This window comes from Lutra lutra, chromosome 6, assembly GCF_902655055.1.
Source record: "Lutra lutra chromosome 6, mLutLut1.2, whole genome shotgun sequence".
Lineage (NCBI taxonomy): Eukaryota > Metazoa > Chordata > Mammalia > Carnivora > Mustelidae > Lutra > Lutra lutra.
This window is the reverse complement of record NC_062283.1, coordinates 106,206,134-106,228,924: the sequence shown is the minus strand read 5'-3', so window position 1 is coordinate 106,228,924 and position 22,791 is coordinate 106,206,134. Positions and strand designations below refer to the sequence as shown.

General features: G+C 34.4%; 1 protein-coding gene across 2 annotated transcripts in view; it reads left to right on the top strand.

The window, feature by feature from the left end:
• Positions 1–22,791, top strand: part of IBTK (inhibitor of Bruton tyrosine kinase) — a 94,887-nt gene that overhangs the window by 2,327 nt on the left and 69,769 nt on the right. For both annotated transcript variants that reach the window (XM_047733565.1, XM_047733564.1), the window contains exons 2-4: positions 12,612–13,320; positions 18,278–18,374; positions 19,555–19,679. In XM_047733565.1, the coding sequence (XP_047589521.1) occupies positions 13,000–13,320; positions 18,278–18,374; positions 19,555–19,679 (543 nt within the window). In that variant the 5' untranslated portion in view covers positions 12,612–12,999. The remainder of the gene's footprint in view (positions 1–12,611; positions 13,321–18,277; positions 18,375–19,554; positions 19,680–22,791) is intronic.

Sequence of the window (22,791 nt, the reverse complement as noted above, 5' to 3'; positions counted from 1 at the left end):
GCAGGAAGCCTGCTTCCTCCTCTCTCTCTGCCTGCCTCTCTGCCTGCCTATGATCTCTGTCTGTCAAATAAATAAATAAAATCTTTAAAAAAAAAAAAAAGATGATAGATTTTCTGTAACTAACTCATGGACACATTGGCAGTCTTGTAAGGGTTTGGGTGAAAAGCATTCCAAGCAGAAAGGACTCTAATAAAGTTATGCCATTTTCTGACCTGTATATCAATATACCTCGCCCCTCTTTTTTTAAAAAACATTTGTTGGGTGCTTACATATGAATTAACTGTTTCATTTGTTTTTCAGAACAACTCAAGTTATAAATATTTGTTGCCACTTTTTCTAAGTGAGAGAATTGAAACTTAGGAAATTGTGATGTGCCTAGGATCATTTGGTTAGTGGTCTACCTGGGTTCCTACCTCTGGTGTTCTGAATTTAGAGTCTGAATTTTATGGGCTGTGTGGTCTCCAGGCTTAATTGATGTCCTCTTCCTGACGTCCCAAGGCTAACCGTCCCAAGGCTAACCGTAACACATGGAATGTAGATATTAGGCTTGGACTTGTCAGAATGGCATGATCAGATTTGTGTTTTAGGAAGATACCTAAATTCCTAATCAAGGATAAATGGAACAATTATGAGTCACTGTTGATGGCTCAACCTCTACTGGCTAACGCCTTTGTGGTGGGCCAGTTCCTAAGGTTGAACAATTGCCTGTAGCTAGCTGTACTGTTATAACTCAGTTTCCCATCAGCATTTTGTATTCGTCATATAAACAACTTTTCCTCTTTAATTTTTATTTGTTGCATTTTCAAAAGTTTTTTCTTTTTCTAATTTCCAAAGTATTTACCCCCTACTCTACTTCTTGGCTGCCATTATGTATAATCTGGCTAGAAATTTGGGAGTTATCACCACATCTTATATATTCAAGATCTTAAATATCTAAATGTGTCTCTGAATTGCTCGCTTTCTTTATCCCTAAAGAAAGGCACAGAAAGCTGTCCATAATCTGTCCCACCCTGGTGTATATATTAGGCCTTGCTGTTTTCTGTCTTCTGAATTACTTGGAATTTTCAGAATAGACTAAAATGATTCCAATGCTTTTATTTATATTTGTTCTCCCTGCCTTGAATGCCACTCACCCTGAATTTATCAGGGTGTACTCATTCTAATGTGGGAAATCTTCCCTGTCTCTCTCTTCTCAACTCCCTATTCCTATGAGTCACTTGTTTTATCTTTACCATAGGTTTATAATCATATGTTTTTATTATTTGCTTAAATGCAATTAGTCTTCTCTATCAAACTGTGACCCTTTGATGGTAGAGACAGTAATAGATAATAAATTTTGTTCATTGAATACAGATGTTAAATGAGCTATACTTTCACTTAAGTATTATCCATGAACCTATATTTTTATTATGTTATCTAAAATATTTAGACCATATTTATTTTGTATTCCCAGTACCTGTGAACTACTGTGGATGCACTGGAGAGGCAGCGTAGTATAGAAGAAATAGCTTGTATTTTGCTGTTAAACAGATCTGTGCTTGAATTCTAACTTCTCTTTTATTAGTGCTATGATTTGGGTGGCTTACTTAACCTCTCTGTGATGTAAAATATCCAGTATGTAGTAGGTGCTTAGTAAATGTTTATTTCCATTGCTTTCTTTGCCGTCAGCAAGCATTTGTTGAATGCATAAATAACATTTACACTGGTAATTGGAAATATGGGCCTGGAATTTAGAAAGATGTGAGGGTAGAAGACATATTTGGGGGTTATGAGCATATAGGTTACAGTTAAAAGGTAGAAAGAGATTGAAATTATTCAGGGAGAATATTAAGTAGAGAGGAAGAGAAGGCTGACGATGGAACATTGAGAGAACTCCAAAATTTGAAGGTAAGGGGAAGAAATAATGTCTTTGGAAGAAGGGTGAGAGAGAGCCCATGCTTAAATGCTTCAGTAGTTCCCTATGCTTTCAGTATCCCTTCTTAGATACTTAGGAGAATGTGGTGTTAATGACTAAAAGCAGGGAAGTAAATTAAGACAAGAACTGAAAGTATCTAAAAGTATTTGTAGGTTTGGGGGTCATTTTGGTAGCCTTAGTGTATATGTTTTAATTGGAGAAATATGCATGGAAACCAGGTAGCAGAGGCAGTGAAACTCAAACATGAATTTTGAGATTAAATTTGTTACCCTTTTGTTACTGAAGAAATAATAGTAGTAAAAGCTACTGTTTGTTGCATGCCTATTTTGTGCAGGTATCAGGCTAAGCAATTTCATTTGTCATTACAGTAATGCTATGAGGTTGGTGACATTGTTTCTGTTTTTAGATGAAGAAATAAGAGATTTATGTAATTTTTAGAGTTACATAACTAGTAACAGCTGGCATTGCTGTATTTGAATCCAAATATGTAAGGCTCTAAGAAACACTAGCTCTTAGTCACTTCCATATTTATGTTCATAGTATTCTGTATGTTTATCTATATATTATAGTATACTACCATTTTTACATTTAATATTCCCCTTTTTGTTCATTGTAATTGCTTATGTATAGTAACAATTAGAGAATTTTCTTTGGTTGTACTTTGATTCTTTCATGTAGTGTTTGAGTTATTTGCCAGGAAGTAGTTCTTTTCAGGTATTATGAATACACTGAAAATACAAAGGTGAAAATATTTTAGAGCCTCAAAAGAATGAAATTAACTATAATTGACTATTTTGCTATGCATATTTTTTTCCAGTTTTCACCTTTTAAACTACTTAAGGCTTTGTTACTTTTTTCTTCATGTCAACTAAGAAGCGCTTTGTTTTTTATACCAATCAACAGTTTAAGGTGGGGATAATGTTATAAGCCTTATATCAAATTATAAAACATACAGACTTGTAAAAACAACTGGAGCTAGAAAAGATTGGGAATCCTAATTCTATGCTGTCACCTCTGGATGGGGAAGTCAGAATAGCAAAGAACTAGTTAGATTTAGGACTTCTGACTCTTAGTGTGGTTTGAAATGGGAGTTGAAAGTGCACATTTGCAATGTTTCTTATCTATCTATGGTGCACAAAAGTTTCCCCTACACTTATAGTAAACTCATATATGTCCTTCCAAATAGTCGCCTCATAACTGTTTTTTTCTTTTGTCATTCAAAATACATATTTAAAAACTAAAATGAGAAAAGTGTTTTGGGGAATTTAAGTTTTATTTTTTAAAATTTATTCAGTTTATTTAGAACAAAAACAAACCAGTTTATCCAGTTCTGCCCTCCCACCCTCAATCTGATATAAGAGAGTCATATGCTATTTGCTTCCCTCTTATTCATTTCACTTAGCATAATGCCATTGAAGTCCATCCATGTTGTTGCAGATGGCAAGAGCTCATCCTTTTTAATGGCTCGGTAATATTCCATTGTATCTATATAACTTTTTAAAAAAAATTATTTTTATTAACATATAGTGTATTATTTGCCCCAGGGGTACAGGTCTGTGAATCGTCAGGCTTACACTCTTCACAGCACTCACCATAACACATACCCTCCCCAGTGTCCATCCCCCCACTCTCCCCACAACCCTCAGTTTGTTTTGTGAGATTAAGAGTCTCTTATGGTTTGTTTCCCTCCCGATCCCATCTTGTTTTATTTTTTCCTTCCCTACGCCCCCAAACCCCACTCTGCCTCTCAAATTCCTTATATCAGGGAGCTCATAGGATAATTGTCTTTCTCTGATTCACTTATTTCGCTCAGCGTAATACCCTCTAGTTCCATCCACATCATTGCAAATGGCAAGATTTCAGTTCTTTTGATGGTTGCATAATGTTCCATTGTATATAGCTACAACATCTTTATCCATTCATCTGTTGATGGACATCTAGGTTCTTTCCATAGCTTGGCTATTGTGGACATTATGCTATAAACATTCTGGTGCATTTGCCCCTTCAGGTCACTACACTTGTATCTTTAGGGTAAAAACCAGTAGTGTGATTGCTTGGTCATAGGGTAGCTCTATTTTCAACTTTTTGAGGAACCTCCATACTGTTTTTCAGGGTGGCTGCACCAGCTTGCATTTCCACCAACAGTGTAGGAGGGTTCCCCTTTCTCCACATCCCCTCCAACATCTGTCGTTCCCTGACTTGTTAATTTTAGCCATTCTGAGAGGTGTGAGGTGGTATCTCATTGTGGTTTTGATTTGTATTTCCCTGATGCCAAGTGATATGGAGCACTTTTTCATGTGTCTGTTGGCCATCTGGATGTCTTCTATGTGGAAATGTCTGTTCATGTCCTCTGCCCATTTCTTGATTGGATTATTTGTTCTTTGGGTGTTGAGTTTTATATTCTTTATAGATTTTGGATAATAGTCCTTTATCTGATATTTGCAAATATCTTCTCTCATTCTGTTAGTTGTCTTTTGGTTTTGTTGACTTTCTTTTGCTGTGCAAAAACTTTTGATCTTGATGAAGTTCCGATAGTTCATTTTTGCCCTTGCTTCCCTTGCCTTTGGCGATGTTTCTAGGAAGAAGTTGTTGCAGCTGAGGTTGAAGAGGTTGCTGCATGTGTTCTCCTCAAGGATTTTGATGGATTCCTTTATCACATGAGGTTTTTCATCCATTTTGAGTCTATTTTTGTGTGTGGTGTGAGGAAATGGTCTAGTTTTATTCTTCTGTGTGTGGCTGTCCAATTTTCCCAACACCATTTGTTGAAGAGACTGTCTTTTTTCCATTGGACATTCTTTCCTGCTTTGTCGAAGGTTAGTTGACCATAGAGTTGAGGGTCCATTTCTGAGCTCTCTCTTCTGTTCCACTGATCTATGTGTCTGTTTTTGTGCCAGTACCATACTGTCTTGATTACAGCTTTGTAATAGAGCTTGAAGTCTGGAATTGTGATGCCACCAACTTTGATTTCTTTTTAACATTCCTCTGGCTATTTGGGGTCTTTTCTGGTTCCATATATATTTTATGATTACTTATTCCATTTCTTTGAAAAAAGTTGATGGTATTTTGATAGGGATTGCATGGAATGTGTAGATTGCTTTAGGTAACATAGACATTTTCACAGTATTTGTTCTTCCAATCCATGAGAGTGGAATGTTTTTCCATTTCTTTATGTCTTCCTCAATTTCTTTTACGAGTACTTTATAGTTTTCTGAGTACAGATTCTTTGCCTCTTTGGTTAGGCTTTTTCCTAGGTATCTTATAATTTTGGCTGCAATTGTAAATGGGATGGACTCCTTAATTTCTCTTTCTTCTGTCTTGCTGTTGGTGTATAGAAATGCAACTGATTTCTGTGCATTGATTTTATATCCTGACACTTTACTGAATTCCTGCATGAGTTCTAGCAGTTTTGAAGTGGAGCCTTTTGGGTTTTCCACATAAAGTATCATATCACCTGAGAAAAGTGAGAGTTTGACTTCTTTGCTGATTTGGATGCCTTTTGTTTCTTTGTGTTGTCTGATTGCTGAGGCTAGGACTTCTAGTAGGATGTTGAATGGCAGTGGTGATAGGGGACATCCCTGCCGTGTTTCTAACTTTAGTGGAAGAGCTCTCAGTTTTTCCCCATTGAGAATGATATTTGCTGTGAGTTTTTCATAGATGGCTTTGATGATATTGAGGTATGTGCCCTCTATCCCTATACTTTGAAGAGTTTTGATCAGGAAGGGATGCTGTACTTTGTCAAATGCTTTTTCAGCATCTATTGAGAGTATCTTATGGTTCTTGTTCTTTCTTTTATTAATGTATTGCATCACATTGATTTGCGGATGTTGAACCAAACTTGCAGCCCAGGAATAAATCCCACTTGGTCGTGGTGAATAATCCTTTTAATGTACTGTTGGATCCTGTTGGCTAGTATTTTGGTGAGAATTTTTGCATCTGTGTTCATCAAGGATATTGGTCTGTAATTCTCCTTTTTGGTGGGGTCTTTGTCTGGTTTTGGGATCAAGGTAATAAAATGAGTCTGGAAGTTTTCCTTCCATTTCTGTTTTTGGAACAATTTCAGGAGAATAGGTATTCTTCTTTAACTGTTTGGTAGAATTTCCCTGGGAAGCCCTCTGGCCCTGGGCTCTTGTTTGTTGGGGTGATTTTTGATGACTGCTTCAATTTCTTTACTGGCCATGGGTCTGTTCAGGTTTTCTGTTTCTTCCTGGTTCAGTTTTGGTAGTTATAAATCTCTAGGAATGCATCCATTTCTTCTAGATTGTCAGATTTGCTGGCATGTAGTTGCTCATAATATGTTCTTATAATTGTTTGTATTTCTTTGGTGTTGGTTGTGATCTATCCTCTTTCATCCATGATTTTATTAATTTGGTTCTTTCTCTTTTCTTTTGGATAAATCTGGCCAGGGGTTTATCAATATTACTAATTTTTTTCATAGAACCAGCTCCTAGTTTCGTTGATTTCTTCTTCTGTTCTTTTAGTTTCAATTTCATTGATTTCTGCTCTGATCTTTATCATTTCTGTTCTTCTGATGGGTTTAGACTTTCTTTGCTGTTCTTTCTCCAGTTCCTTTAGGTGTAGGGTTGGGTTGTGTACTTGAGACCTTTCCTGTTTTTTGAGAAAGGCTTGTATCTCTATATACTTTCTTCTCAGGACCGCATTTGCCATGTCCCACTGATTTTGAATGGTTGTGTTTTCATTTTCATTTGTTTCCATGAATTTTTTCAATTCTTCTTTAGTTTCCTGGTTGACCCATTCATTCTTTTGTAGGATGCTCTTTAGCCTCCATGCATTTGAGTTCTTTCCAACTTTCCTCTTGTGATTGAGTTCTAGCTTCAAAGCATTTTGGTCTGAAAATATGCAGGGAATGATCCCAGTCTTTTGGTACCCATTGAGACCTGATTTGTGACCCAGGATTTGATCTATTCTGGAGAATGTTCCATGTGCACTAGAGAAGAATGTGTATTCTGTTGTTTTGGGATGGAATGTTGTAAATATATTTGTGATGTCCATCTGGTCCAGTGTGTCATTTAAGGCCTCTCTTTTCTTGTTGATCTTTTGCTTGGATGATCTGTCCATTTCAGTGAGGGGAGTGTTAAAGTCCCCTACTATTATTGTATTATTGTCAGTGTGTTTCTTTGCTATTGTTATTAATTGGTTTATATAGTTTGCTGCTCCCATGTTAAAGGCATAGATATTTAAAATTGTTATATCTTCTTGTTGGACAGACCCTTTGAGTATGATATAGTGTCTTTCCTCATGTCTTATTATAGTCTTTGGCCTAAAATCTAATTTATCTGATAAAAGGTTTGCCACCCCAGCTTTCTTTTGATGTCCATTAGCATGGTAAATTGTTTTCCACCCCCTCACTTTAAATCTGGAAGTGTCTTTGGGCCTAAAATGAGTTTATTGTGGACAGCATATTGATGGTTTTTTTTTTTTTTAATCCATTCTGATACCCTGTGTCTTTTGATTGGGGCATTTAGCCCATTTACATTCAGGGTAACTATTTTTTAAGATTTTATTTATTTATTTGACACACAGAGAGAGATCACAAGTAGGCAGAGAGGCAGGCAGAGAGAGAGGGGGAAGCAGGCTCCCTGCTGAGCAGAGAGCCCAATGCGGGGCTCCATCCCAGGATCCTGAGATCATGACCTGAGCTGAAGGCAGAGGGTTAGCCCACTGAGACACCCAGGTACTGCATATATTCAGGGTATTGAGAGATGTTAGTTAGTGCCATTGTATTGCCAGTAAGGTGACTGTTACTGTATATTGTCTCTGTTCCTTTCTGGTCTACTACTTTTAGACTCTCTCTTTGCTTAGAGGACCCCTTTCAATATTTCCTGTAGGACTGGCTTGGTGTTTGCAAATTCTTTTAATTTCTGTTTGTCCTGGAAGCTTTTTATCTCTCCTATTTTCAGTGATAGCGTAGCTGGGTATAGTATTCTTAGCTGCATATTTTTTTCATTTAGTGCTCTGAATATATCATGCCAGTTCTTTCTGGCCTGCCAGGTCTCTGTGGATAAGTCTGCTGCCAGTCTAATATTTCTACCATTGTATGTTACAGACTTCTAGTCTTGAGCTGCTTTCAGGATTTTTCTCTTTGTCACTGAGACTTATAAGTTTTACTTTTAGATGACGGGGCATGGACCTGTTTTTATTCATTCTGAGGGGGTTCTCCGTGCTTCCTGGATTTTGATGCTTGTTCCCTTTGCCATATTATGGGAATTCTCTAGTGTAATTTGCTCTGATATACCTTCTGCCACTTTCTTTCTTCTTCTTCTGTAATCCCAGTTATTCTAATATTATTTCATCTTATGGTGCCACTTATCTCTCAAATTCTCCCATTGTGGTCCAGTAGTTCTTTGTCTCTCTTTTGCTCAGCTTCTTTATTCTCCATCATTTGGTCTTCTCTATCACTGATTTCTCTTCTGCTTCATTTATCCTAGCAGTAAGAGCCTCCATTTTTTTTATTGCACCTCATTATAGCTTTTTTTATTCCAAGTTGATTAGATTTTAGTTCTCTTATTTCTCCAGAAAGTGATTTTATTCCTCCAGGGAGGCTTTCTCTAATATCTTCCATACCTTTTTCAAACCCAGCTAGCGCCTTGATAATCGTCATTCTGAACTGTAGTTTTGACATATTACCAATGTCTGTATTGGTGAGGTCTCTAGCCATTGGTACTGCCTCTTGTTTTTTTTTTGTGGTGAGGTTTTCTGCCTTGTCATTTTATCCAGATAAGAATATGTGAACGAGAGAATAAAATGCTAAAAGGGTGGCAAAGAGCCCAGAAAAATGTTGTTTTGGGATGGAATGGAATGGAATCAGTAGAGACCCAAAACTGGGGGAGAAGCAAGGGGGAAAAAAATGTACATATATATATTAGAATGGTGGATAGAACAGAGCCACCCATTTGATTTTGGGTGTATTTTGGTCTCTTAGAAGAAACTACCTCCCAAAATTTTAAAGAAAGAAGAACATATATATGTACAAAAATGAAGGTAAATACAATGAAGGGATGGACTATCACCCTAAAGATGAAAATTTTTAAAAAATTCTAAAAAAGGAATTGTTAAGATAAGCTGAACTCCTGGGACCTGATGTCATATCAATCTGCTACTCCTCCACTGTTTTGCCTCTCTCTCCTTGTATATAATTTTTTTATCAATTTATCCATTGATATCCATTTATCCATATCTTGGCTATTGTAAATAATGTAAATAATGCTGCAGTGAACATGGAGTTAGTGTTTTGTTTTCTTTGGATAAATACCTAGAAGTGGACTTGCTGGATCATAGGTTAGTTCTATTTTTAATTTTTGAGGAAAGCCCCACACTACTTTCCATAGTGGTTATATCAATTTGCATTCCCACCAGTAGTGTATAGGGTTCCTTTTCCTTTATGTCCTTGGCAACACTAATTATTTCTTATTTTTTTGATAATAGGCATTCTAAAGGAGAAAGGTGATATCTCCTTTTGGTTTTAATTTACATTTCCCTGATTATTAGTGATGTTCAGCATTTTTTATGTACCTGTTGGGTATCGCTATGTCTTCTTTGGAAAATCTACGTAAATCTTTTCGCCATTTTTAAAATTAGATGGTTTAGTTTTTTGCTCTTGAATTGTATGGATTCTTTGGATACTTTATATAGATTAGCCCTTTATCAGAGGTATGATTTGCAAAAATTTTTCTCCCATTCAGTAGGTTACTTTTTCATTTTGTTTATGGTTTCCTTTGCTGTGCAGAAACTTTTTAATTTGGTGTGGTGCTACTTGTTTTTGCTTTTGTTGCTTTTGCTGTTGCTATCAGATTAAAAAAATCATCTTCAAGACCTATGTCAGGGAGGTTACTGCATGTGTTTTCTTCTAGGAGTTTTATGGTTTCGGGTCTTAAATTTAAGTCTTTAAACCATTTGAGTTAATTTTTGGGTATGGTGTAAGATAGGGGTCCAGTTTCATGCTTTTGCATGTGGCTGTCCAATTTTCCCAACACCCTTTATTGAGGAGATTGTCCCCTTGCTATTGTATATTCTTGGTTCCTTTGTTGTAAATCATATATACATGGGTTTATGTCTGGGCTCTCTATTCTGTTCCGTTGATCTATGTGTTTCTTTGTATGCCAATATCATACTTTTTAATTACTACAGTTTTGTAACATAGTTTGAAATTGGGGTGTGATGCTCTACCTTCTACTTTCTCAAGATAGCTTTGGCTGTTTGGGTTTTTTTGTGGTTTTAGGATGGTTTGTTCTATTAAGTATTTATGATCAATACCTTGGAGAAGAGAATTAACATAGAATTTCTATTGTATCTAACCATTATGAAATGGATTCACTAATTTAAAATCCAGAGGACTAAAATAAAATAGAATGAACTTGAGAGTACAAAAATATTGAAAGAAAAATAATTAGGAGATGATAAATAAAAAGATGAAGAAATGTTGAATGTAAAGTCATCCACTCTAGTTATAAAATTTCTGGTATATGGGTGGTTAGTTTTCTTTCTGGTAGTTAAAAACCTGAGGGATAGTAGTTTATCAAATAGTTGACAAATTGTATTTCATTTCTCCAGATCCAAACAGGGCAAAGCAGACAGGGTAGCGTATTGGAAAAATACTAGAGGCTCTTTATTTGGTGGCTGAGTTTTCTGTATTTTCCTACAGCCTCCCTAATCAATATATTAGCATTTCTTTTTATTTTTTAGGTATTTATTTCTGAATAGGTAATCATGCTTATGGTGAAGCATTCAGAAGTGGTTTGTAGTAAAATACAAGTAAGATTGCCTTCCATTTCTGTCTCCAGCTATTGGTGCTCTTCTCCAGAGGAACCACTCTTAACCATTTTGTTGTGTCTTCTTCTAGACATCTTTCATACATGTTCAAGCATAAACATGTAAATGCATATACAACTTTTCCATAAATGGTATTGATATACATCTCATTTTCAAGGACATTGTACAATGTATCTTGCAGATTATTTCATATCTGAAAATATATAGCGGCTTCATTTGATACATGAGTAATATTCTGTTTTATGGACATAATTACTTCTAACTATTTAGGTTTTTTCCATGCTTTACTATTTCAAACAATGACTCAGTGGATATTCTTATACTAAGATCATTTCACACATAGATACAGTTTTCCAAGATAAATTCCTAGAAGTAAAATTGCTTGGGTCAGAAAAAAGGTATATTTTACATTTTCATAACTATATTAAATTGCCCTCCAGACTGTATGAGTTTATATGCTTACTGGCAATGGAATAGAGTACATATTTTCTTACAGTCTTGTCAGTACATAGTAATATCAAACTTTTTGATCTTTCCTATTTTGATGGATAAAAAATAGTATCTCATTATAGTTTTTTAAAAGTCTTTATTTTAATTCCAATTAGTTAACATACAGTGTTATATTAATTTCACGTGTACAGTGTAGTGATTCAGTAATTTCATGAATCACCCTTTGTTCATCACTGACAAGTATACTCCTTAATCCCTATTTTACCCATTCCTCCCACCTCCTCTCTGGTAACTGTCAGTATTTTCTCTATAATTAAGAGTCTGTTTCTTGATTTGTCTCTCTCTCTCTTTTTTCCCTTTGCTCATTTGTTTTTTTCTTAAATTCCACATAGGAGTGAAATCATGTAGTATGTCTTTCTCTGACTGACTGGCTTCACTTAGCATTATACTCTCTTGCTCCATTCATGTTGTAGCATGGTATCTCATTATAGTTTTAATTTATATTTCTTTTGAGTGAGGTGAGTCTCTTTTTAAAAATCTGTTTAAATTTCCTCTTTTTTTTTTTTGAGAAATGTCTTTGAGTTTTATTTATTTGGTCTCTTTATTTGTAGAGATTATATATTTAAGAAGCTTTTTCTCCTTTTTTGTCTTAAAATTTTTTAATGTAGGCTTTAAACAGATTAAATGTATTAATCTTTTATTCATAACTCTTGAATTTCAGATCATACTTATTAGAAAGGCCTTTTACTTTGAAATTTTAAAAAAGAGTCTTCCATGCTCTCTTCTGGTGCTTTTATGGTATTTTTATGTTTGTCATTGATCTATCTGGAATTTATATTGGTGTAAGGTATAAAGTAAGTATCTAAAGTTCTTTTTTTTTTTCAGATTGATACCTAGTTGTTTTGCTACCTGATAATTTAATTATCATCTCCTCCTATGGTCCTATGGTAAAGGACTTTCCAGGCACAGAGAACATTATCACAGCGCCTGGCCCTTAGTAAAAAGTGAATGATGAGAGCGTTGGTTATTGTGATGGTGATGGGTGGTGGGTGCAGTAAGACAATTTTAGGGGGTAAATTACAGTTTGAGATGCGATTGTTATAAAGATGGTGGATTTAAGTGTGCTTATATCTGGTGGGGACATAGCTAGTAGAGTGTAAAAATACAAAGGAGAAGAAACGAAGCTTTTGGAAAGAAAGAGGTGAACTCCAGAGATACAGAGGTTAACCTTAAGCAGAATAGAAAAAAAGGAGGTGAAGATGATTAATGTAGTTCTAGGATACTATGGATGTGAAGCTGAAAAGTTGGTACACTTTTATTTTTTTGAAATAGGAATTAGGAACACTTATTTATTTATTTTTAGGGGCACTTATATATAGAGGTGGTTGTAAAGTATCTGAGAGCAAGAGGCTGATTTTGTGCTTTTTTTTTTTTACTTTCTCTCTCTTTCCTTTTATAGGTCACTCTTGCAATTATGGATATTTAAAAGGATCAGACAGTGTGGAGGGGGAGTTCCCCTCCTCACTCCCCCTTGGTGCTTGACTCCAAGAATAATTTATAAACTGTGGAAAGGTTTTTTTTTTTTTTTTTAATAAAGGACTTGTATTTGATATAAACTTTATAGAACTATTTATAATTTTTTGATTTAAGTGCCAAAGTAAATTGTACAAAGATATATAGTTTTATACTGTTGCCATTGAGGATTTAAATTATAATCCTAAACAGGTCATTTATTCTCTATAAATCTTTCTGAATAGTACCTTTTTGTCCTGGCTTTTTAATTTTTAAAAATTAGTCTTAACTGACTACTTTAAAGAACTAAACTAAGGAGTATAAAAACAATTAGGATGAATTCTTCCATCCCTGACTGCACATCAAAGTGTCGATCCCTGAAACATGCTTTGGATGTCCTTTCTGTGGTAACAAAGGGGAATGAAAATCAGATTAAGGCCTTCCTCTCCAGTTATTGTTACAATGCTGCAACTATCAAAGATGCTTTTGGCAGAAATGCCCTCCACCTTGTTTCCTCTTGTGGAAAGAAAGGAGTGTTAGATTGGCTTATTGAGAAAGGAGTGGATCTTTCGGTGAAAGACAAGGAATCAGGATGGACAGCTTTGCACAGAAGCATTTTTTATGGACACATTGATTGTGTTTGGTCTCTATTGAAGGTAAGTGTCATTTGTTTATTTAAAACTATTTGGTCTGGCATATATTTTTCTTAGTGTTTTTCAAACACCTCATTTATTTTCCAGAGATTTGAGTTTGTTCTTTTTAGTCGTTTGAGGTCTTTTACTGTTGTAACTGACTAATCGTTAGAATTCAAATCCCATATATATTTTTATTTAGATTTTTTATGATGTAGAATTTTAAACATATACCAAAGTTTATAATACATAATGCACTGTTGGTTAATTGTGTCTTATATATGTCTCTACCACCTTTGTTTATCTCACATTATTTTGAAGTGAATCCCATACCTTTTATCATTTAACCCATATTATATATCTTTTAGTATTCTTGAGAAAAATGGTTTAATTTTCTGTAACTTTTATTAGCTACTTTAAAAGGGCACTAGTTATTGAAATACAACATTTGGGACTGTTTTTTCGGATAATATGCTTATTTCTTGTTTGGCTAGGATAAAGTGTTTATAGTTGTAAAAAACCAATAATTAGAATCAGCTTTATTTACTTGAAATTTCCCATCAAGTAGATTCAATCTAGGTTTGTTATACTGTATAGTCAAATAATGAAGTGTTTTGAGATGCACTCCAAAGTCATTTCACTAATGAGTGCCATTAAAAACTCAGAAGTCATGAGTTTTAAATTAAAATTTTTTTTTTTTTTTTTTTTTTTTTTTTTTTTTTTTTTTGGGTACAGGCATTTTATCATGCTTGTAGAGGACACAGAGAAGAACAAAACACTTCCTGTCCTCAAGGAACTTATGGTCACATTAGGGAGCTTATCTTCAGTGTCTTCATCTATTTTTGATTTTAAAAAAGTTTACCAGTAGTTATGTTAATTCATTCCTCTTACATCTAAAACATTTGATTTAGATGGTTTAATTCTCTTACTTTAATCTATTTTATATAGAAAGCTAGGTTGGTAAGAGTTAAAACAGCTTATCAGCCCTACTCTTACCCTTTCCCACTTCTACAGACTCAGCTTTTTTCCTGTTTCTGCTAGAAATTTGGATGATTGCCAGTCCTGTCAAGCTTGAGAGCATCCTTGGATTTTCTGTTGTCATAGGTGTTGCCAATTCAGGTGTCAGGATTTGGGGCTTCAGTTTGAAACAGGGTCTGGTCTGAATTTTGGATCTTCCTTCTCTTTGGGGTTTCATATCCCTTTAGAAATCCTCAATCATTCTTTCCTCCTTGGCTAAGAGAAGCCAGGAAATTTTTGCCTTCGGCCTCCTTGCACTTATCTTGACTGTCTTTTATTATCATCATAGGCCTACTGCTCAGTTACAGATACCTAATAGTGGATACATTGCACTGATAAAATTTTCCCACACAGAAACCTTTTCCTAATCCATTTAGTAGTCAAGTCTCAACATAGCATATCCTTTTTCCCTTTGACCTTTCAACATCATTAAATTGGAAGAGCTGCAGCGATTGGAGTGTGCATGTCAGTTCCACTTCTGGACACCTGTAGCATATAAGGTATTATGACAACTATAGTCCTTAAGGTATTATGGTTGGCAGAGAGAGACCATACACAAATACATTTTAAATATATTGAATTTGATAACAACGTTATAGCTGTAAGACTTTATAATTGCCAAAACAAATTGTACAATAAATATACTCCCACACTGTCAGTTCCTGATTGCCAAAGTTAAAAAAAAACAAAAACCAAAAACCTCAGCAGAAACTATTTGTCTACCAAAAGCTGGAGGAAAGACAGCCTATCTTATGCATATCTTCTTTGACTCTGATTCCATGACAAGATGAGAGGCTGCCAAAGAGTGTTTATGCTTGTAGGGTCCTGCTGTATCTGTTTTGCTATACTATTGTTTTTTCATACTGGTGGTTTACTTACTATTCTGGAAAAACTTGCTTTAATTTTCTTCATTTGGAAATGGAATCATCTTATTCATAAGGTTGTGTGGATTAAATGCTATGCTATTTGTACAGTGTTTGGAACAAATGTTTTTTTGAGTACGTGATGTGTGCCAGGCACTAATCTAGGTTCTAGGGATATGTAACGAACATGACAGACAGAATTCTTTTTTTTGTTGTTGTTTGAGTAGAAGGAGATAGACCAAAACCAAGTAATTAAATAAATAAATAGAGTTCTTATTTTATAGAAACAGAAGCTAAGTTTCCCTGAGCAAAAGCTATTTTATTAGAGGGATATCAGATACCTCACAAAATAGAACAGGTCATGAGCCAGAGCAATACAATTAATTGTCAAATTATAAACAAGATAAATCTCCTCAAACTAAAATGGAATAGTTATAAACTAAGTAGAACTGATCTGAAGGGCCCTCCCAACTCCCTGCCCTAGGATAATTAGACAGCAAGGGCCAGTTTATTAAAACTATTCCTAGTTTATGGTTTTAAAACTGTCATTTGAATATAAGAGAATGCTTATTTTTCTGTTTTCTTTAGTATGAGGGCATCTAGCCAGTGTATCCAAAAGTACTATCAAAACTTTAAAGAATAGACTTGAAAGAAAGAATAGACTTGAAAGAATAGACTTGAAAGACTTTCCCCACTGGAAATTATAGTCTCAGGGTAGTCTTTTGATTCTAACTTTTTTGGCAGTATATGGGCAACAGTAGTGAGGGAGCCATATTAAACTCATTCAGTTTAGCTCATAACCAATTCAGAAAAATTAGTGTGTATCAAGTACTTCTGAACACTTCATCTAATTTTGGCTTCATCTAGCCAGTTGTGCACAGACATCTAGCATTTTGTATAGGTATAAATCTGTACCTTGTTTCTAGCATCACTGCTTGCCTCTTATTTTATGTGCCAGAGCTTGGCATTCATGCATGACCAACCGAAAGTACAGGAGAGTTAAATCCCTTTTAGAGCAACTCTTTGCTAATTAAGAATGGGAACTGGAGGTAAATCCTTACCCCTTTTATTCCTCAACTGGAGAATTATTCTGTGATATATTGTATAAGGTTCCCATAATTTCCTGGCAGAATCATGCACAAACAAGCCTTAGCAGTGGCCTACTTGATAACTCATCCTTGTATTGGTTTTTCCACCTTTTATTTACTCTTCTGGTCCTCATTTTCTAGGATCTCTTCCCAAGAAAATTACCTGCATGCCGTCTTTATCTTATGCTTTGCTTTTGAGGAAGACAGTCAAAGTAAACAAAAATAGTTCTCTGTATTTGCAGAGAGACCTATCCAGTAATGTTACTCGTGGTTCTGGTTCGTAGTGGAATAGCTGTGTCTAAAGTGCATCTGCTCTTTATAGAGCATTCCCATGAAATGCTCAGGCTTATAAGCCTGGTATATACTTAGATGCTATTTAACAAGGTAATGAATTTACTTACTGTTTTGGAGATATGTAAAGAGTTGATCTTTAAATAAATAGGATAGACTACACACTAGACCTTCAACCTTTAAAGTTCAAGATGAGTGTATTAGAAAATGTCAAAATCTACCATATCTAAGGAGCTCTAATGGCCAAACAAATGTAGTCTTATGCAGTTGGGGCTCCTTAGGATGATGCAAATATATGTAGTCTTACTAGTGTCCAGTTGATTGTATGAAGTTTAGGAAAATTTATAAAACTGGCAAAATAAACTCTCTAGGGATCTAAGTTTCTGGGATCCCATTTGTCACCTTCATAGCTTGGAGCACTTTGTCTTGGAATCTACCTTCTTTTCTCTTAAAAGATTAAAGAAACTCAAGGCTTCTCACATGATTTATTATATCTAATTTTTTTTTAAATAGTAGGTAACATATGATTTTAAATTCATTAAAATCTTAGATCACTTCTTTTTTTGTTTTTTTACTGGTTAGCTCATTTTAGTATTTTTTGCTCGTTGACAATCCTTGTGACATCAAGTATTATAACCGTCTAGAACATAATGAATTTTGAATTGGTTTTAGTTTATTAGGAATATGTTGTTATAAGAGGAGATTCTTCTTTCCTAAGTAACCTAAAACAGAGGATTCCAACACGTCACAGAGTTTAATAACTTTATAGTTCTCTGTCTGTAACTACCCAAATGAACTGTGTACAGATAGGCAGTGATGCCTTGCACAGGTTAAAATAGAAGTCTAATTATTGGATGTCTTATTAAACTATCAGCAAATACCAAAAGTTATTCTTGAAAACAATATTTTATATTTAAAAACTAGTCAGATAACAACAATAGGAATTGACCATTGCTCTCTGTCCCTCCTGCCTCCCCCTACCATTATATTTTAAAAGATAGAAAAGTATGGTGATAGGGATAGGGTGTGCCAACTGCCTTAAATAAGTGAGATAGAAAATGTTCTATTTCATGTTCGATTCTGAACTGTGAAGATACAAAGATTACTTTAAATTCATCCTTAAAACACATATACACATACAGTCTCAGATTTTTTAAGGATACTGTTATACATGATTTATAAGAAGTCACAATTGAACTTTTTTTAAGTTCAAATTGTATTTAAAAATTTAAATACAAAGATGAAAATGTATCACACAAATAGAAATAAAGTAATATAATTGTCTTAAATGTAAATACTGGATATAACAAAGTTTAAGCAAGAAGAGAGGTGGCATGTGTGATCACATTATATTTATAAACAGTAAATTCTAATATTAGTGTTGTTGTGTTTACCTTGATGTCTTTATAGCTCTTAACTGAACTAGACATGGAGCATGGCTCTTTAAATACATAAAATGTAGTACATGCACAGGCACAGAGAAACCCAGAGCTAAGGCCTTCTAGGCAGCCAAACTTGCCTCATCATAGAAAATTTTCATATCTAGTTCATTTTGATTTTAAATGTTACTTATTTTATTTCTTCAGGTTTTCTAGTTCTTGAGAATTAGATATTTGATTTTTCTTAATTCTCTTCTGTGTGTGAAAAAATATGGGCGAGCATTGGAAGTAACATTTTTTTCCCTTTTTTTTTTTTTTTTTTTTTTTTTTTTTTTAATTTTAGCATGGTGTTAGTCTGTATATTCAAGACAAAGAAGGCTTATCAGCTTTGGATCTTGTAATGAAGGATAGACCAACTCATGTAGTATTCAAACCTACTGGTGAGAAAATTCTACAGATATATTCCATTACAGTACAACTTAGAAAATTTTAATGAAACTTTGTTTTTATTAAAATAACTGAGAACATTTGTGTGTGGATATCTGCAAAGAACTTTTACCTTGGTGTATGTTAGCTGATAATTTTGGGCATTTATTCAGAACATTGATTTATTTTGCCTTTTCAGTTTCAATCTATATAATGTCAGTTTCAACCTATATTATGTCTGTAAGAGTAAAAACACACCCTATGTGGGAAGACAGAATTGTAACTACTGTTACATCCGGAAAGTGCATCCATCCAGAAAGTAACATCAGTACTTGCGGTAGAGGGAAAAGAAGTGATTCTTCTGCCCTCACATCCTTCTGATTTTACTTATTTCTCTAATTTGTTTGCCTTTGAATTTTGGAAATGGAGATTGGTGGAAAAGGAGAAGAGTTTTAAATGGGCCACTCTATACAGTTTGCATTTAAGCAGTGAGCAAGCTAAGTAAGGACACATTTTTCATTTTTATTTCTACCTTGGGTACTGTATTGCAAGTTATAGTTATAATTCTATTCAAGAAATTTATATGCCTTCCAAAGTAAAAATGAAAACTTAGATCATAAACTTGGCTGCAATTAAGTTTTTCCCACTTTAAAATAGTCATTACTCTGATTATAAGTGTGATTTTTGCATCTATCAAGAGCATACTATTAAAGTTAATGTTTCTGTAGGAACAGTAACTGATAACACATTTGCTTCATCTAGAACCCTTACATGTATGTATATAATATATAAATAATATTACTGTATATTATGTATCTGTTGGTAACATTCTGTATTTAAATAACTATAATTATTATTTTCATAGAAACTGAGTGGCTACAGCAGGTGGTATTTTACTCCTTTGGCAGTTAAATTAGCTGCTAATGAAACAAGGAACAAATGTTAGATTCCTAACATTGAGATAGCCCTGTGCTGATTTGGATTTTCTCGTTTCTATTCCTAGAATTAGATAATATGTTAATAGTATCATAATGTAAAAAATAATGTTGGCAGTGTCTTTCTAAATATGCTGGTTGAATTAGTTCCTATGAAGAGTCTCTGTTTGAGGTAAACTTATTAGTAGAGTGTATATATAATTGAACTCAACTGATACTTGTTTTAAAATATAAAAGTAAAAATTAATTTACATTTTAGATCCTACAGATGTCTACACTTGGGGAGATAATACAAATTTCACCCTGGGGCATGGAAGCCAGAATAGCAAACATCATCCAGAGTTGGTGGATCTGTTCTCCAGGAGTGGGGTTTATATCAAGCAGGTATTTTGAGTACGGTCTGAGTACTTTCAGAGGTTAAAGAGAGCTTTTGTGTTTGATAGTTTATCTTTTCATTTGGATTATGTTAACTTGGTTGAAGGGATAATAACATTTTAATGAAGAAATCCAACAGAACTTCACGAATTCTATTTTAGATTTTGTGTTAGCTTTAATCATATTTAGATTGTGTTAAATACCATGAAACTATGAGATGTTTGTGCAAGCAGTGTTGGAAATTAGAAGGCACTATAGAGATATTACTTTTAAAGGTTGAGCTTCTACTGATTCTCTAGCATTTGTTTTCATTTCATAAAATAGAGTTCTTCATATTGTTTCTCAAGTGGATTTGTTGTTGAAACTCAGTGTTACTAGTTTTAGGTGAACGAACTTGAGTTCTTAAATGTAAGTAATTATAAAATTTGAGTTGATATATTGGAAAGTTTTGGTCTTTGGTCTTAGTTCATTTTGCTGGATGATGTCTTCCACTTCCATGGATTTTGCTACTGTTGACATACTGATCTTTTTCCATAATGCAGCGTCTGTGTGTGTATGTGTGTTCATCTGAGCTTAACTAGGTCCTCAGAATCCTTAAAATGCTCTTCTACCCGTTTGCAGCCACTAACAATTGATCACAGTTGGGGCACTTAAAAAATTTTCCTGTTTTCCTTTTCTGACTTAATACATGATCTAGTCATCTTTCATGAGCTGAGCTTTTTCAGGAGCAAGAATTTTTAAATAAGAGTGAAGGAATAAATGATAGCATTAGGAAACCAGAAACATTATATCTTCTGGTCCTAGGATATATGTGCTGTGGAGGAAATGAGCATATTCAGGAGAAGGCTACACTTAAGGCAAGAAAGCGAGAGTATTTTGTGAAGAGATTAAGAATATAAGGAATTTTATATCCTTATTTGAGGATTGAATGAGGTTTGAAGCAAGCACTATGGATAGGGTAGGAAGGAAAACAGTATAAATAACAAAAGAGAAGGCAAGTTTTATGGAAATATTTATTGAGCACCAGTTATGTAGAGAGCCCCCATTAGTCACTGAAATGAGCTAATGCTATACTACCATGGAGCAGAGATTATTAATCTCAGCATAATATATTCCAGAGTATTAAGCTAATCATGTATCTCCTTAAAAAATTCAGAGGTTTTAAGGTTGGAACACTTAAACTCTGGTATTGGTTGCTGAATATAAGTCAGAAATTATAAATGGCATTCTAATATTAACTATAAAATTGAACAAAATGTATTATTTCTGGCTTCAAAAAATGATTTTTCTTTTACACATTCTAAGTTTATACTATAAATATGAATATAATTTTGGGTTTTATTTTAAAAGTATTTGTGTTATAGTTAAATGAGATAATGACTTTTTACATTACTTATGATAAGTATATGTATTCACAGAAATTACCAAGTAGTTAAAGGATACGTGTAAGTAGAGCTTGTAATTCAGCTTCTAATTTTCTTGTTTTCCATAACTTGACTTTCTGGAAAATAATTTTAAGATTTATTTCATAATCACTTTTTGTGTCCAAAGTTAGAAAAATATTTATAGATGACATAAGAAATGTATATGTACATACTTATTTAAAAGTAAGAAAAAAGGATTTTTAAATAATATTAAAGTAAAATTTAATATACTCAATATTAGATGCTTTGAAAAATAGCAGTGCAGTATAGAGGTTATGTGTGTATGTACATGCAAATAGGCATACTTTGTTTTATTGCACTTCACTTTATTGGACTTTAAAGACACCAGATTTTTTACAAATTGAAGGTCTATTTGAGTCCTACATTGAGTCTTTCATTGCCATTTTTCTAATAGCACTTTCTTACTTCGTATCTCTATAATTCTCTCAATTTTTCAAACTTTTTCATTAGTATTATACAGTTGACCCTTGAAGAAATTGGGGGTTGGGCACTTGACCTCCCCATGCAGTCAAAAATCCATGCATGACTTCTTACTCTCCAAAAACTTAACTTTTCTGACTGGAAGTCTTACTGAGAACATAGTCAGTTAGCACATACTTCTATGCATTATATACTGTATTCTTAGAATAAGGTAAGCTGGAGAAAAGAAAATGTTATTAAAGTCATAGGGAGAAGAGAATACATTTAATTAAGTACTGTACTGTATTTACTGGAAAAAAATCTGCATATAAGTGGATGCATACTAAAGTTCAAACACATGTTGTTTAGGAGTTAACTGTATTTCTTCTTGGTGATCTGTTATCAGTGATCTTTGATATTACTATTGTAATTGTTTTGGGGTACCACAAACTGCATCCATATAAGATGGTGAACTTAACTGATGATTGTGTGTGTTCTCTCTGCTCCACTGGCCATTGTTTCCCTCTCTCTCTACCTCTTCTTGGGCTTCCTTAATTCCCTGAGATTTAAATTATTGAAATTAAGCCTGTTAAGAACTTGGCAATGGCCTCTAAGTGGTTAAGTGAAAGGAAGAGGTTGATGTCTTCTCACCTTAAATCAAAAGCTAAAAATGATTAAGCTTAGTGAGGAAAGTGTCAAAAGCTGATAGGCTGAAAGGTGGGCCTTTTGAACCAACAAGTTGGCCAAGTTGTGAATTCAAAGGAAAATTTCTTGAAGGAAATGAAAAGTGCTTAGTCCAGGGAATACCCAAGTGGTAAGAAGGTGAAACAGCCTTATTACTGGTATGGAGAAAGTTTTAGTGGTCTAGATAGGAGATCAAACCAGCCATAACATTCCTTATAGCCAAAACCTAATCCAGAGCAAGGCCCTAACTCTCTTCAATTCCATGAAGGCTGAGAGAGGTGAGGAAGTTGAGAAGAAAAGTTTGAAACTAGCAGAGGCTGGTTGGTTCATGAAGTTTGAGGGAAGATGCTTTCTCTGTAACATCAGAGTGCAAGGCGAAGTAACAGGTGCTGATGTAGAAGCTGCAGCAAGTTATCCCAAAGATCTAGGTAAGATCATTAATGCAAACGGCTACACTAAACAAGATTTGCAAAGCAGGCAATGAGCTTTCTTTTGGGAGAAGTCAAGTGAGTGGCTTCAGAGTTTCAAAGGACAGGCTGACTGTCTTGTTAGGGCCTAATGCAGTTGGTGACTTGAAGCTGAAACCAGGGTTC